The 17,238-nt window shown below is 39.3% G+C and overlaps 1 protein-coding gene across 12 annotated transcripts in view; it reads left to right on the top strand.

The window, feature by feature from the left end:
• Positions 1-17,238, top strand: part of SYNE2 (spectrin repeat containing nuclear envelope protein 2) — a 330,800-nt gene that overhangs the window by 89,861 nt on the left and 223,701 nt on the right. For all 12 annotated transcript variants that reach the window (XM_044231769.1, XM_044231767.1, XM_044231774.1 and 9 more), the window contains 4 exons: positions 971-1,167; positions 7,435-7,535; positions 9,524-9,625; positions 12,147-12,284. In XM_044231769.1, the coding sequence (XP_044087704.1) occupies positions 971-1,167; positions 7,435-7,535; positions 9,524-9,625; positions 12,147-12,284 (538 nt within the window). The remainder of the gene's footprint in view (positions 1-970; positions 1,168-7,434; positions 7,536-9,523; positions 9,626-12,146; positions 12,285-17,238) is intronic.

Raw genomic sequence — 17,238 nt, 5'->3', positions numbered from 1 at the left:
GAATTCACTACTGCAGGTACCTTAAATGAATGGTGTCATATGGGATTTGCCCCTTGGTGACTGACTTTTTTTCACTCTGCTTAACATCTTCAGGATTCATCCGTGTTGTAAAATATGTCAGGCTGTCCTTCCTATTTAGGGCTGAATAATATTTGTTATATGTACATATACACCTCATTTTGTTGATCTATTCATCTGCCATGACTGGTTTTAAGCAGAGGAGTGGCAAGGCCTATTCAGTGGACTGCTGGCCGTTGGTGTGCCACAGACTATCAGTTAATTTGCTATCATGAGAAAGAAGATTGTTTCCTCTGGAGAAAGGAACATAACTCCATGCGGGGGTCTAAAGTCAGTCTTGAGCCAACGGACTGTTGAGTAGAGAGAGTGTTAAACTTCAGTGAGTATGGACCTGTGGAGGGCTTTCAAAGACACAGATCTCTTGGACACCTGGGTAGCTCAGTCAGTTAAGTGTCTGCCTTCGGTTCAGGTCATGATCCCAGGGTCCTGGGATGGAGTCACGTGTCGGGCTCCCTCCTCAGCGGGGTGTCTGCTTCTCTGCTCCTCCCCTGGCTCGTGTGCATTCTCTCTCTTGCTTTCACTGACTCTCTCTATCTCTCTCAAGTAAATAAATAAAATCCTTAAAAAAAAAAGACACAGATCTCCAATCTACCTCCAGAGTTTGATGCGGTATATTTGGGGTTGGGCCTGAGGATTTGTGTTTCTAGCCCTTGCAGCCCAGGTGATGCTGATGCCGCTTGTCCCAGGGTCACACTTTGAGAACCGATGTCCTGTGGTATCAAACTTGGCATGTTACTTTCATCTGACTACCAGATTAAAAGAAAATGTTTTCCTAGAATGATTTATATGATTTATTTGATTCCCTGAAATTTAATTACCATTGAATGTAGTAGATGTGTTTTGGCAAATTCTTTTAAATAGTATTTATCATGTTTTTATCCTGTGGTGATAGGTGTGAGTCTGTCAGTGTGACAGATTTTAAGTCAAGCTGGAGAAATGGGATGGCTTTTTTGGCCGTCATTCATGCCTTGCGACCAGACCTAATTGACATGAAGAGTGTGAAGCAACGATCCAACAAAGACAATCTGAACGAGGCCTTCAGAATTGCGGAACAAGAATTTCAAATCCCCAAATTGCTAGAACCAGAAGGTAAAGAAACTTCTTTCTTTTCAAAACAATGTCCAGTGGGAAGTTTGCTTGAAAACGGTACTGTAGATAAATGAACAAAACGGCATTGTATTTTAGTTCTGAAGGGTTAAACTGAAACTCTATTAAATTTCATGAAATTAAGAATTCCTACCAATTTGTTAACCTCCATAATTGCAGGGATGACATGACAGCTGAAAGGAAAGAGTGCTGTTACTGGAAATAATTTGAGCTTTCATCTTAATTTTCTTTCATTATGCTCTATACTGTGTTCCCTTGATTCTTTTATTCTGTTCTAAATTCTCTCGCGTAAATCCGTTCTTTGAGCGAACGTATTTCCTCTCTCCACTCCCTCCCCCTCAGTAAAGCTGAACTCCCATGAGGTTAGAAACTGCCTTTTCTGTTTCTCCCTCTATGGCTGACTCCGCTTTGCCATAATATGTTCGATACATCGTGTTAGATCGACCGTGAACAACATGAACAACGACCGTAAAAATTCTAAATACTGGTTATATTCGAAGAGATAATTATATTAACTTCATGAAATTAAGATTAAAGTGGTTTACTTCTTTGGAAAAGGACTTTACTTTGGATTGGGTTGTTTCTTAATTTACCAAAGCTTATTAAAAATCCTAGTAAGGTCATAAAAGAGGTATGTAGGATTAATGAAGATTAAAATGAGCTAACAGATTAAAAGATACAAATTCTAGTCTCAGCTCTAAAACGAGAGTAATAGAGGTGTAGGTAATGTGTGACTGGCTCTCCAAAATAATGTGTGTGTGTGTGTGCACGAGTGTGTGTATATATATACCCAGGTCTGTTACAAATAGTACTAATACAGAGCACATACAGCACATAGTTTCAATAATAATAAAATAAATATATGCTATACTTTATTATAAATTGCATATAGCCCCAAAATGCTTTTGTTGATTTTCGCCAAATTCCTGCTACCATCTGTAGCCAACTTCTGGAAACAGCTGCTGGACATGCAGAGTTCTGACATGAATGCTGGTGGATAATTTCCTTATGGTCACGAGTAAGTGTGACAGCAGAGAAGTCTGTCACAACTTCATTTGTTCTTCAACAACATGAATGAGTTTTTTGTTGAATCTAGTCCTGGAAGAATATTTCCTCACTTTTTTTGTGCCATGTGCAACTTAACAGCTCTCAACAGGTCAGACTTCTAAGTTTAACCTACATTATTAACATTTTCTCTATCCCTTTCTTCATAACCAACAAAACAAAAAATCAAGCCCTTATTTGCTCGTCTCTGTGTGTGTGTGTGTGGTTTGAATGCTACCACCACGGCTGATTCCAATGAGAAGTCACTGTAGGGAAAAGATACGCAACGTTAACACACCGTTACATATTATTTTTTTCTGTCACACAGGTACAGTGGAGATAACCACAAGAGCATAGGTAATAGTAAAATGTAGTAAAATAGTTGGGAAATGGTGAGTTTTGAGTATCTATTATCTTTATTTTAATATATAGACTTTTTTTTTTACATTTTTAGAAAAAGATTTTATTTATCTGACAGAGAAAGACGCAGCGAGAGAGGGAACACAAGCAGGGGGAGTGGGAGAGGGAGAAGCAGGCTTCCCACGGAACAGGGAGCCCAATGTGGGGCTCGATCTCACGACCCTGGTATCATTACCTGAGTCAAAGGCAGACGCTTAATGACTGAGCCACCCAGGTGCCCCATAGACATATATATATTTTTAAAGATTTTATTTATTTGAGAGAAAGAGAGATAGTGACAGAGATAGCGAAAGAGGGCATCAGCAAGAGGGGAGGAGAGGGAGAATCAGGCTCTCCGCTGAGCCCCGGCATGGGGCTTCATTCCAGGACCCTGGGATCATGACCTGAGTTGAAGGCAAACAGTTAACCATCTGAACCACCCAGGCACCCCTAAAATATTTTTTTGGTTGTGCGTTTATACAATTTAATTTTTAATGCTGGCTGTGTTTAACAACCAGCTTATAATAAAAGTGCTGAAAATTTAATAATCCGCTCTCAAGTTGAACCTTCTGGCTCCAACATACCAGTAAGTGAATGTGGCTTTGTCACTTAACTTTTTTTGCTTTTATACAGCTTTATTGTGATGTGATTTACGTACCATACAATTTACTCATTTAAGTGTACAATTCAATAGTTTTTTAGTATATCGGTGAACTTTTGCAACCATCATCATGATCAGTTTTAGAACCTTTGCTTCATTCCAAAAATAAACCCATCCCATTAGCAACCCATTCCTATTTCTCCCCACCTCTCTCAACCTCTAACACACACACACACACACACACACACACACAGTCACTCACAGAGCCCTGGCAACCACTAATTCTTTGTCTTTCTATAGATTTGCCAAGTCTGAACATTTCTCATAAATGTAGTCTTTTGTGACTGGCTTCTTTTCCGTAGCATGATCTTTTCAAAGCTTTTCTGTGTGCAGCATTTATCAGAATATCATTCCTTTTGTTTTAACAGACCTTATGTTTTATTTTTTTATTTTTTAAAGATTTTATTTACTTATTTGACAGACAGAGATCACAAGTAGGCAGAGAGGCAGGCAGAGAGAGAGAGAGGAGGAAGCAGGCTCCCCACAGAGCAGAGAGCCCGACGTGGGGCTCGATCCCAGGACCCTGGGATCATGACCTGAACCGAAGGCAGAGGCTTTAACCCACTGAGCCACTCAGGCGCCCCAGACCTTATGTTTTAGAACAGTTTTAGGTTTACAGAGAAATTGGGAAGCAGATTTAGTAAGTTCCCATGGAGTTTTTCCCTATTGTTGACATATTAGTGCATTACATTTGTTACTAATGAATCAACATTGATATATGTTTATGCTTTATTCACATTTCTTTAGTTTTTCCCTGATGCTCTTTTTCTTTTCAGGATTCCGTCCAGTATTCTACCTTACATTTAGTTTTCATGGCTTTTTTGGCTGCTGTTGACCATGACAGTTTCTTAGAGCATTTTGTTTTGATGGCCTGACAGTTTTGGGGATTACTGGTCATGTCTATCGTAGATTACCCCTTTCCTGGAATTTGTGTTCCGTCTTTTCTCATTTTAGACTGGGGTTATGGATTCTTTGGAGGAAGACCCCAGAGGTAAAGTACCATTCATATGAGAGGAACATGCCGTCAGCATTGTATGACTGGTGATAGTCACCTTGATTACCTGGCTGAGGTAGTGTTTGTCCGCTTTCTTCCTTGTGAAGCTAGTTTTTGTTTCCCTCTTCCTGTGTTGTCTGCTTTGGAGGGAAGTCATGCTGCATAGCCCACACGGTGGAGAGTACCTCAGCCTCCCGGAGGGCAGGTTACCTACATAAATTATTTACAGTTCTTTTGCCTGAACTATGTCTGTTCTCTCCTGCATTTATTCATTTATCCAGCCATTGATTTATATCAGTATGGGCTTATGGACATTTTATTTTATACTTTGGGTTGTAATCCAATATTACTTTATTTCTCAAATTAAGAAATTTGATTAAGATTTTTTTTTTTTAAAGATTTTTAAAAAAAATTTTTATTTATTTATTTATTTGAGAGAGAGAGACAGTGAGAGAGAGCATGAGCGAGGAGAAGGTCAGAGAGCGAAGCAGACTCCCCATGGAGCTGGGAGCCCGATGTGGGACTCGATCCCGGGACTCCAGGATCACGCCCTGAGCCGAAGGCAGTCGTCCAACCAACTGAGCCACCCAGGCGTCCCTGATTAAGATTTTTTAAGCTCAATGTTTTTTAGCCCCTGGGAGCTCTCTCAGCTAGCTCCTGTGCTCCTTTGAATACCCCACCCTTGTGGTGTTTCTTTGTTGTTTTTGAGCCCATCCTTATTTTCAGGCCTTTAGGATGCATCAGGCTCTTCTACATTTCTGCCTCAGGCCTGGGATCAGCCCTCTCTCCAGCCAACTGCTGCTTGGAGAATGGCTGAGAAGGCTAAGATCTAGGAGCTACTTGGAGTGAACTATGCTTGTTGTTACTGGTTCTTAGCCTTGGACCTCATTGAATTAGGTGATACTTCTAAGTTAACAGTTAGCCTGATGATTCCAAATTTTTATATTAGGTTTGTCATTATATTAGTTTCAGCTTGTTATTAATTCTTCTTGTTAACGTTCCTCTCCTTGTTGTTTTTCTTTCTTTCCTTTTCTTCCCTTCATTGTCTTTTCTCTTTACTTTTTGGCTTTTCATTATCTTTTGTCTTTGTTTTTCTTTATATTTTGTTCTATCCCCTTTTCTGATTACTTTGTTCCTTCCTTCCTTTCTACTTCCCTTCCTTCCTTCCTTTTCTTCCTTCCCTTTCTTTCTTTCATGCTTTTCTCCTACTGTGATTTTCTATCTTTATTAGTATAAAATATTTTCTCTAGTTCAGTATGTGAAAATAACTAGACAAATCATGTAATAGACAATATAAAAAAGGGCAAATTTTTACTTATAAATGATTGCCTATAATTCATTTTAAGTGGCTTAAATAATAACTTGAAATGTGAGGTACATCATGATTATTTATGCCAACCAAATACTGTTGTCATATTTAAATAAGAGAGTTATCTTTTGACAGTTAAGACATTTAATCACAATGCATAGCTTCATATACAATAACGTTTTGAAAAAGAAAACATGTAGTTAAGTCAGTCTAATTATTTCAGGTATCTCTTGATATACTTCTACTTTGTAAAAAAAGATTTTATTTGTGAAAGAGAGAGAGAGAGAGCGTGCACAAGCAGAGGGAGCAGCAGGCAGAGGGAGAAGCAGGCTCCCTGCTAAGCAAGGAGCCAGATGCGGGACTTGATCCCAGGACCCTGGGAGCATGACCTAAGCCCAAGGCAGATGCATAACGGACTGAGGCACCCAGGTGTCCCATACCTTTACTTTTCTACTTATATATTTTTTCAGTTAAAGAGTGACTCAGTTCTTAGGGATGCTCCTAATTGAAACTCCATTCACACCTTGTTATTGATACATTTTGTATGTTTACTGTCTTGAATTTTATTATTTGTGTGGATTAGATTCATGTTCTCCCTCAGCCTTTTAGAACTGTCATGGAGCCCAGTAAACACATTTGCTAAAGCATCTATGGTGTCTTATATTTGTTTGTTGTTTGTTTTTCTCCTAACAGTAAGCTCCAGTGAGGGCAGATAATGTCTTAAAGCATCTGACATGTACTCAAAGTGTCTAGCATCCCCGTGTTGAATGAATACAGTGATGAAACATATGGCCCCCCAGGGCAAGAACTCAGCGTTACCTATCTTGCTTGTGAGCTCACATTTGTGAGTGCTCTATAAATATTTGATTAATTTATTTTAACTGATTTAATAAATAAACACTGAAGCTTTTCTTTTCAATATCCTCCTGGTTGTTTGGACAACATACTGAAAGACATCCCCAAATTATGTGCTCATTTTGTGTAGTGTATTGATCACTTTCTTGTGATTTTGTGATCTATCTGATTTATTAGATATCTGGAGAAGTTCTGCATTTAAGGGATTTATAATATTTTTACTTTGTTTAACTCAGCATTGTCTGATTTATCTCACCATGGATTTTGTTAATGTACCACAAGGAATGGCCCAGAAAAGGCTCTCAGTAAATGTATTTGTTCCGCAAATGAACAAATAAAATCTTGTGGATGTCTTGAGTAAGTCTGCCGTACAACATATGCTTTTGTTTGTCAGAGACAGTGCACAAGCAGGGGAAGTGACAGGGAGAGGGAAAGAGAGAGGGAGAAGCAGGCTGCCTGCTGAGCAAGGATTCCGACACAAGACTCAATCCCAGGACCCTGGGATCACGACCTGAGCCAAAGGCAGACGCTTAAACAACTGAGCCACCCCAGGGGCCCCAACATATGCTTTTGGAAATGCTTTAGTGCATACTTGCTAAGACCCAAGTGATGGGAATGGATTCCAGTTGCTGTATGTTCCTACACTTTTCCTCTCCTGGAGGAGTTTCTGTATCGTGTCTCTGGAAGGAGGAAGGCTGGATTTTCTCCTTTCCGCCCTCCCTGACTACTCTTGCCCTTATCCAGACAGCATGCAAGGTGGAAATTGAGGCTGTGCACATACTACTGGCAAGATTCAACTCAGCCCTGTTTGACTCTGGATCTAAGCTCTGAGCCACTGCACTTGGAGCAAGGGCCGCTGACCAGAGACTGCACGGCCGGTTAACTCCTTCGGTTCATTTCAAGACTGTCTTATGGTCTAGCCTGTTTTGTGTAGTAATTACAGTAAGTCACAGTTATAGCTGATGAACGGTGTGGCATCTCTTCCAGATGTGGATGTTGTTAATCCTGACGAAAAGTCCATCATGACCTACGTGGCGCAATTTCTACGGTATTCGAAGGATGCAGCAGAGACTAGAGATAAAGCTCAGGTACGTCCTTCTTTAGAAGTATGACTCAACCGCGTTTTTGTTGTACCCTACTAGTGGCTTAATTTTTTAAATTAAGGTATAATTTGCATGAAGAGCTTAAAAGTGTAGTTCTGTGAGTTTTGACAAATACCTACACCCGTGTTAACCTTGCAACAGTCATGATGTAACACATTTCTGCTACCTAGAATGTTGCACTGTGCCTCTTCCTCGTCCGTACCCCCCACCCTGGGCAACCAGTATTCTAATTTCTTTCACTGTGGATTAGTGTTGCCTGTTTTAATAAAAATTTTAAGTTAAAAGTGGTAACTAATGAAACTTTGCTGAATTATCTAAAATAACTTTTACATAGGTATTCTAGAAGACAAATTAAGTTTAGCAGGCTTTTAAAAAATTCTAATTTTTGTCTGTTTGAATTTTAACAGTTTTTTTGAGATATAATTCACATGCCATAAAATTAAACCATTTAAAGTTTACAATTCAGTGGGTTTTGGTATATTTACATAGTTGTGCAACCATCATGGCAAGCTAATTTTAGCACATTTCCATTTTACCTGTTCTTTGACTACATAGAACTGGGATTGTGTAATTTATGAAAAATGGAAGCAGTGTGTTCTACTCTTCATTGTTGTCTGTTGAGGTGTGCTTGAATCACTCTCAGCTCGCCATTTGATTATTCCGTTTTTTTCCTTTGACTTGCAGTTAGGTTCGCAAAATGTTGTGGGTGCAAATTTCATAAAAATCAGTGAGATGCAAATAAACATTTATTCTGTCGCTGTGGAGGTAAATGAGTGCTGTGCATTTAAAGTGGTTTTGAATATTATTTTAATCTTTATTTAAACTACTTCCTCAGACGTGTTTACATGCAGTCGTATTGTCACATTTTATGTGACAAATTGAGGCCTGTGTTTTTCCAACTGTTACATTTGAGGCCCCACTGCCAGATTGTTGCTGACTCTGGAACAGAAACTCAAGCTGGGACGCAGGCGTATAATTCAGTTCACTCATTTCTGACCTGCTGGGGAGCTACTCTTTTCTAATTAACTTTCTTATTAAAAAATAACGTGAAAAATTCAGCTGTCCATGAAATCAGAGGCAAAAGTATATCAAAAACACTCCTGCTTAATAGAAAGAGAAGCTTAAATGAAGGTTAAAGGAGAAGGAAATAAGATGTAACGTTCTTGGCTTTATCCTCTGGCAGTAAATTTTGCTTTCAAATGTAGACCAGCGAGAATCTAAGAAAAAATAGTTGTTGCTCACATTCACAGGACAGCCGAACCCAAACCCTTGGCAGCGTTATTTTTAGGGTCTTTAAAATGCTCAAGATATTTTTGATGTCCATGTATTTAGGTGTAAATAGTGCTTGAATTAACCTGTATTTAGGTGTATTGGGAAGCAGTGTTTTGAAAGGCCTACTATAAATGAGTAATTTAGGATAATGTTCTCTAAAATTGAGGAATAATAGAAATGGATAAGCCAAAAATAAATAAAGAATGAATGAATAAATAAATAAATAAGGGCTTGCTTGCCCTGTCTCTTTAGCACGTTATATTCAGGTACTAGTTTCAATCCATTTAAAAATTCAAGGTGTAACAAGATGGGATTGGGAGGGAGACAAACCATAAGTGACTCTTAATCTCACAAAACAAACTGAGGGTTGCTGGGGGGAGGGGGGTTGGGAGAAGGAGGGTGGGGTTATGGACATTGGGGAGGGTATGTGCTTTGGTGAGTGCTGTGAAGTGTGTAAACCTGGCGATTCACAGACCCGTACCCCTGGGGATAAAAATATATGTTTATAAAAAATAAAAAATTTATTAAAAAAAAATTCAAGGTGTTCTGTGCACAAGCAAAACTCCTCGTTGCCACCGTGAGTCACTGGTGTGTAATGATTGCATTATTTCACTGATGTTTAAAGTTGTTAATTTTATGATTAAAAAAAATCTCCGAGTCTATTCAGGGTAGTTTTTTAAATGTGTGTATGTGAATTTTAGGGCAAGATGAAAGATGCTGTCGTCTGGTTGACTCTACAAGAGAAAAAACTACAGAAAGCCCTAAAGGACTCAGAAAATGAGACCTACTCTAAAAAGTATGAAGTAAGTATGACTTTAAACAGCAATTTATTTGTAGCTTACTGTTAGGGAAGAGTAGAATGTTTTTGGAAAAAACCTCTTCAGGGTCATTATTTAAACGCGAACCAGACTCTGAGTTTTAGCATCGAGTTCTGAGACCCTGCTTCTCAATCTCTGATGTGCGTGTGAATGACCTGCGCAGTCTTGTTAAATCGAGAGTGGATTCTAACGGAGTAGTTCTGGGTTGGGGCCTGGGTCTCTACCTTTCCAGCGAGGTGCTGATGCCGGGTCCTGTGGGTCCTTTGAACAGCAAGCTTTTAGAGCAGAGTGTGCCAAACTGATTTGTGGGTCCCATCATGGGGGTTTTGCGATCCAGTGTTCCTGGAAGAGAGCCACACCCGCTCAGGCACTGCTCGCCGCTGCTTTGCACGCCGCTTAGGCAGAGTCAAGTGTCGCCACAGATGCCATAGGACCCTCAAACCTAGGACATGTACAGTCTTCCCTCTTGCAGTAAGTCTGCCATTCCCCAGTCGGGACTGAATGAAAAAAGATCAGGAAATCGGAAGTGAAGCCAGCCCCCCATTTTTTTTTTTTTTTAAAGATTTTTCTTTTATTTATTTATTTGACAGAGAGAGATCACAAGTAGGCAGAGAGGCAAGCAGAGAGAGAGAGGAGGAAGCAGGCTCCCTGCTGAGCAGAGAGCCCCATGTGGGACTCGATCCCAGGACCCTGAGATCATGACCTGAGCCGAAGGCAGCGGCTTAACCCACTGAGCCAGCCGCCCAGGCGCCCGCCAGCCCCGAATTATAATAAGACAGGGCCTCAGTCAGGGTGTCATTTGAGGAAAAATGACGCCTGTTAATTGTCCCCGCATTTGAACAGGCGCTCTGTACCAGGAGCCTTGCCGATCAGCATTTTACTATGAGTGTGGGATTGCTCTTCCAGTTTTACAGATGAAGACAAGACTTAGAGGCATCAAGCGACGTTCTCGTGTCTGAGGTCACATAGCTACTGAGAGGCAGAGGTGGGATTTGAGTGAAGTCTGGCTTGGAAGCCCGGCTCTCTTTGCGTCCTGGGCTTCTCCAGGTTAGGTGGTTTTTCCCAGTACCGTCTTGAAAGAGACTAGTAGGAGCCCAGGTGAGGATTCTTCTGCTCTGTTCCTCCGAGCCTCCTGACTCTGCAGCTCTGCCCCCCACCAGTCCTGGTCCTGAATAAAGCAGACAGACTCGTATGCATGAGAGGCCCTCCGAGCTCAGCTTCCCTGTCTGAGGGAGTCGGACGAAGCCAGCTGTTCCGATCCTGCCATGGATTGGGTGGTGCGACTTGCTGGCAACAGCATCCTTGTGCGTTTAGAGGCGTCAGGGAAGAAAGGGACAGGACGCTCTCATCTTCCTCTCATCTGAGCTGCTTCAGCCTCTGGGCTCCTATCTTTGTTCTGGCCTGATGTGTTTTTTTTTTTTTTTTTTAAAGATTTTATTTATTTATTAGGGAGAGAGAGAGAAAGCTAGCACAAGCACTGGGAGGGGCAGAGGCAGAGGCAGAGGGAGAGGGACAAGTAGACTTCCTGCTGACCACGGAGCCCAACTTTTGGGGCTCGATCCCAGAGCCTGGGGATCATGACCTAAGCCAAAGGCAAATGCTTAACCAACTGAGCCACTCAGGCACCCTTGGCCTGATGTTTTTTACCGATGAGGTGCTAAGCATCCCCTGGAAGTACGTTGCTCTCACATAATGTCGTTGATTTAGTAATGTACCACAGATGCAGGTTTCTTAAATAAAAGGCTGTATGAAGTTATTCATAATCAGAATTACAATAATTATCCCTTGGTTGGCTCGTAAAACTTAATCTTTTTATTTATTTGTTTGTTTGTTTGTTTGTTTTTAAAAGTAAGCTCTACTCCAAACATGGGTCTCGAACTCATGACCCCAAGATCAAGATCAAGAGTGGCATACTCTCCCAACTGAGCTAGCCAGGCATGCCAACTTAAAATGCTGCCAATTATGATGAATAATGTTTGAAATACTATTTCTGGAATTGATGACTCTTCAGCACTAACATTTCACACAAATCTGAACCAAGGAAAGCTTTATTTATTAAATTTTTGCAGGCAGGGACAGAGTATTTTCTAAGGTCCTTTGACTTGGGCAGCACTGGCTTACATGCAGCTAATCATAGACACGTTGACACGTGATCGCTGCTGCCGTATAGTTCTCTCTTCCACTCATCCTTATTTTGTCGTGAATCCATGTTTGGGGAGGACATACCAACTCACATTCTCCATGTGGCCTCATGAGTCATCCTGTTGAGCTGGGTGACCTAGCCAACCACTTCCAGTAGAAATCCAGCAGTACTCACACGAGACACAAGCTGGGACCTTTCGTTACTGTGACAGCATTCAGGTGATCGGGGTGTACTGACGAAAGACACCAGAGCAGTGAGAGGATCCATTTAAACGTGACCTACAGTTACAGACCTTAAAATAGCAGATTACATTTCAGAAATTGATAAAAAATTTCTGTCTTTAAAATATTATTCCGATTGTAGAGTCTGCTGTCCTTTTTGGAGTCATTCAATGAAGAGAAAAAGCCCTTTTTGGATATCCTGCCAGTAAAAAGGAATCTGGATGAGCTGGATGAAGATCAGTTACAGTTGAGAGAAGCCTGGGACGGCCTCACCTACCAGGTTACTGTGTTATACTGATCGGAGGAGCATTTTCGTGAGGCAGCTTTGTTGGATGATTACTTTAGCCTTCCGTGAGAAATTCTGTGAAAGAGTGAATGCTACATTAGAACTTTGGGAGAGTGTTCTTTTATTTTCTCCATAGCCTCATTTGAGGGGTGATTAAGATTTAATAGAAATTTATAGCCTACTGCTTAGAGAAACCGCTTATTCAAAGTTTTTATATTTGTCCTCAGTGATTGGTTTGGCCCAGTAGATTATCTATATTCTGATTGACCTGCAGCCTCATCTCTACCAAGGACCAGTGTCATGTGTCACTATTAACAGATGCTTGAAGGGGGTCAGGGACAAGCCTAGAGAGAATGTGTGGAGATGAAGGTGTATGTGTGTCTGAATATATCTATGTGATTTCAGTTGTTTGCAGTTGATTGGGATTTGTGTTATGACCCAGGATGAAGTGCATTTTTGTTTGTTTGTTTGTTTTAAAGATTTATTTATTTATTAGAGAGAGAGAGAAAGAGACAGAGATAGTGAGAGAGAGCAGGAGCAGGGTGGAGAAGGAAAAGCAGGGAACCCAACGCTGAGTTCGATCCTGGGACCCTAGGATCATGAACTGAGCCAAAGGCAAGCACTTAATGGCCTGACCCACCCAGGTGCCCAGATGTAGTGCATGTTGGTGTATTCTGTGGTTATTTGATACAGCTTGCTTGCTTGCTTTTTCATTTTTATTTATTTGAGAGAGTGAGAGAGAATGAGCAGGGGGAACGGCAGAGGGAGAGGGAGAAGCAGACTCCCATGCTGATCAGGGAGCCTGAGTGGGGCTCGATCCCAGGACACCCAGAAGTACCTAAGCTGAAGGCAGATGCCCAGTCCACTGAGCCACCAGGTGTCCTTGACATAGCATTCAACAGATATCAGTTAAGATAAGGTAGTTGATAGTGTCAGATTATCTATGTCTTGAATGACATTGTACTTAGTTCTATCAATTGCTGAGAGAGGGCTATTAAATCTATAGAATCATTCTGTTGCTGCTGTCAGATTTTGCTTCATGTATTTTAAAACTTTGTTAGTTGTGTATGTTTATGATTGTTATGTCTCCCTGATGAATTGCCACTTTTATTAGTGTGAAACATTTTTGTTTATCTCTGGTAATACTTTTCTTTTTTATGTCCACTTAATCTAATATCAATATGATCATTCCAGTCTTACGCTGACTGTGTGATAAATATTTTTCCTTCATTTGTTTTCAATCTATTTGAGTCTTTATATTTAAAATGCATCTCTTATGGGCACCGTATGGTTGGATCTTGCTTTCTTATCCCTTATGATAATCTCTACCTTTTAGTTGGAGAGCTTTGTTAGTTAATATTTAATGGAATTATTGACATGATTCAATTTGGGTATACCATTTTACTCATTTTTTTCTGTTAATTCCCTCTGTTTTTATATCTCTATTCTTTTCCTGCCTTGCTTTATCTTAATAATTTTTAGAATTTCATTTTAATATATCTGTTGGCTTTTTAGCTCTATTGCTTTATATCAGATTTCTAGTGAGATTACAATAAACATTTAAAAATTTTTACAGCCTATGGAGTGTCTGAGTGGTTTAGTCAGTTAAGTTTGCTTTCAGCTCTGTTCATGATCTCAGGGTCCTGGGATTGATACCCACAATGGGCTCCCTGCTCAGTGGGGGTGGGGGGTTCTGCTTTTCCCTCTCTCTGTATTCTCTCTCTCTCTCTCTCTCAATAAATAAATAAAATCTTTAAAAAATTTTCTTATAGTCTACTTATACAACTTTTAAGTCATCATAGGTAGATAACTTTTTTCTGTAGAAATCTTGCAATTAAATTGATTTATTTATTTGTCATTCTTTATGCTGTACCTTCTTTATATATAAATATATATATGCCACAAACATGTTTTAAAGCCCCCAAAATCATGTTATAAATTTTTGCTGAAAATAGTCATACATTTTAAACAAATTAAGAGAAAAAAAATGTCTCTTATATTTATCTAGATGTTTATCATTTCCAGTGTTCTTCATTCCTTTTTAGAGGTCTGAGTTTCCATCTGAACTCATTTCCCTTCAGCCTGAAAAAACTTTAACTTACCTTATAATGCAGGTCTGGGGGAACAAATTCTCTTAGTTTTCTTTTATTTCTGAATGTCTTTATTTTGCTTATATTCTTTTTTTTATTTTTAAGGTTTATTTTTTACTTTAGGTTTTATTTTTTACTTTAGAGAGAGAGAAAGAGAGGGCACAGGGTGAGGGGCAGAGGGAGTTGGAGAGAGAATCTCAGGGAGACTCCCTGCCGAGTGTGGAGCTGGATGTGGGGCTTGATCTCCTGATCCTGAAATCATGACCTGTGCCAAAATCAAGAGTTGGATGCCTAACCTACTGAGCCACCCAAGTGCCCGCCTTCATTCTTTCTTTTTTTTTTTTTAAACATCTTTATTGAGGTATAATTTGCATACCATACAGTTCATTCATTTTAAATGGATAAATTAAATGATTTTTGGTGAATTTACAGAGTTGCAACAGAGATTTTATGGTCAGCAAGTCAAAAATACTCTTTGGCCCTGGGAAAGTTTTTTGATACCTGCTCAAGCCTCGTGGCTGTCAGGAGTTGCTAGCCCATTTTCAGAATACATATTTCACATCATTTAGGAAGGTTGTTAAATAGTCAGGTTAGCTTAAAAGAGCCACCCTCTCCAAGTACCTAATTTGGGAGAACTGACAAAGCTCTGGAAACCTTCCCATCAAGGGGCAGGGCTCATTTCCCTGCTTTGAAACTGACCCTAGCAAAGGGCAGTATCTCTCCGTTACAAATACTCAACAAAATGGGAGAGGAAGAAGATATTGTCTGTAGAGTTAATGATGTTCCAGGTGGCAAAGACCTGGCATGATTTTATTGAGTATGATTTGGAAAAAGTGCCCAGAATAATGAAAAAAAACACTAAAAAACTATTTTTGCATCAGTAACTGCCGCAAATTGATAATAGCTTGAAAATCCATTCCTTAGTTGGGTATAATAGAGCTCATTGTCTTGGTGTGGCAAAGGAGACATACTAACTTTGAAGCCATCAGGTGTATAAAAGTCCATACCATTTAGACAGTTTCTGGTTCAGTTGTTTGAGCACACAGTTAACTCAAAGCATCACAGTGAATGGTTTCATTTTAAGCCAGCTATGCAAAATAGCAATATTATGTTATTTTGACCTGACAAGATCAAGGCAGACCAGATACAAATTTCCATCCAAATGCAAAAGTAATTTCCAAACTTAAGAAAGTGTGGAGCCAGTTTTTTCTGTGGTAAGTGAGAAGGAAGAGAAATAAAAGGTAAATATCATCTTCTACTTTTCCTCTTCTGTACACAGAGAACCATTTCTGTACACAGAGTACCATTACACAGAGAACAGCTCCCAAGCAGAAAGAACACGTTCTATTCCAACCAGAATGTATACAGCTTTCTTTTAGGTGTGAAAAGATCATCAGTTGAACTAGAGCTGTTGTTCTTAGCCTCTCTTTAACTCAGTCATGTAGCAAATTTCTGACTTATTTTGGCAAACACACAAATAATTTGGGTATAATGAAAGACCATATTAAAATTTCATAATAATGAAAAATTTTTTCGTTCTTTTCCAACTGGAGGCTTAATCACATACACTTAATGATTTAAGATTGTAGAGTTGCCTTTTGCCCTATGTTGTTTGAGAAGATAAACTTACAAGCAACGAAAGTAAAACAAAATACGACATGATATTCTTTACATGTGGAATCTTTAAAAATGGAGTCAGACTCAGAAACAGCAAGGAGAAAAGTTGTGAGGATTGGAGCATAGAGGGAATAGAAGTTGGTAAAAGGGTATAAACTTCCAGCTGTAAGTTGAGTAAGGTCACACAATGGCTGTACTTGGTTAATACTGTATTAAATCATTAAAATTTACTAAAAGAGTTGAATTTAAATGTTTTCACCAAAAAAAAAAAGATAAATACATGAAGTTATTGGATGTGTTAATTTACTAGATAGTGGGAATCCTTCCACGAAGTATATGTGTATCAAATCACCATGATCAACACTTTAAATATCTTACAGTTTTGTCAATTATACCTCAATAAACCTAAAAAAAAAGATAAAACAATGTGAGAACTATATTTAATGCTTCTAGTTTATGAATAGTTCCATTTGACTGCCTTTAAGAACCCTAGCTTTTTGCTCATTTAACATCTTTATACTTGAGTATTTGCTCATATGTTTCTTTTTGATATTTGCCCTGCATACAGTGGTACCTGATAAATATTTTTCAGTCCGTTAGTGATGAATCAGATAACCCTATTCTTTTAAAAGTGTAATTTTGCTTTTTCTTCCCTCTATTTAAAATCAGTTTAAGAATTGTGGCAATTCATTCAGTAGAACTATAATGGAAAGAAAAATACAGATTTAAAACTCATGCTTTCTTTTTCTTTTTTTAAAACTCACACTTTCATTAGGGAAAGTCATTTGAATGAAACGCATTTTAAATTGTGCTTGATCTTCATGGCAGTAGGTGTCTTTGGAATGAGAATGCCGTAAAAAACAGAATAGAGCTGTGTGAGTTCAGATAAAAAACCACAGTCTTAAAATTTTTTTATTTAAATTCAATTAATTCATATATACAGTGTTGTTACTTGCAGAGGTAGAGGTCAGTGATTCATCGATTGGATAGAGCACCCAGTGCTGATTACATCATGTTCCCTCCCCAGTGTCCCTCACCCAGTTTCCTCATCCCTTCATGCCTCTCCCCTCCAGCAACTCTCAGTTTTGTTTCCTATGATTAAGAGTCTCTTATGGTTTATCTCCCTCTCTAGTTTCATTTTGTTTTATTTTTTTCCTCTCTGACTGGTGTGAGGTGATATCTCATTGTAGTTTTGATTTGCATTTCCCTGATGTTGAGCATCTTTTCATGTGTCTGTTAGC

Source organism: Neovison vison, chromosome 13 (genome assembly GCF_020171115.1).
Source record: "Neovison vison isolate M4711 chromosome 13, ASM_NN_V1, whole genome shotgun sequence".
NCBI classification, from domain to species: Eukaryota; Metazoa; Chordata; class Mammalia; order Carnivora; family Mustelidae; genus Neogale; species Neogale vison.
Note: the sequence above shows the minus strand (reverse complement) of the source record. Positions and strands in the feature narration are given on the sequence as shown.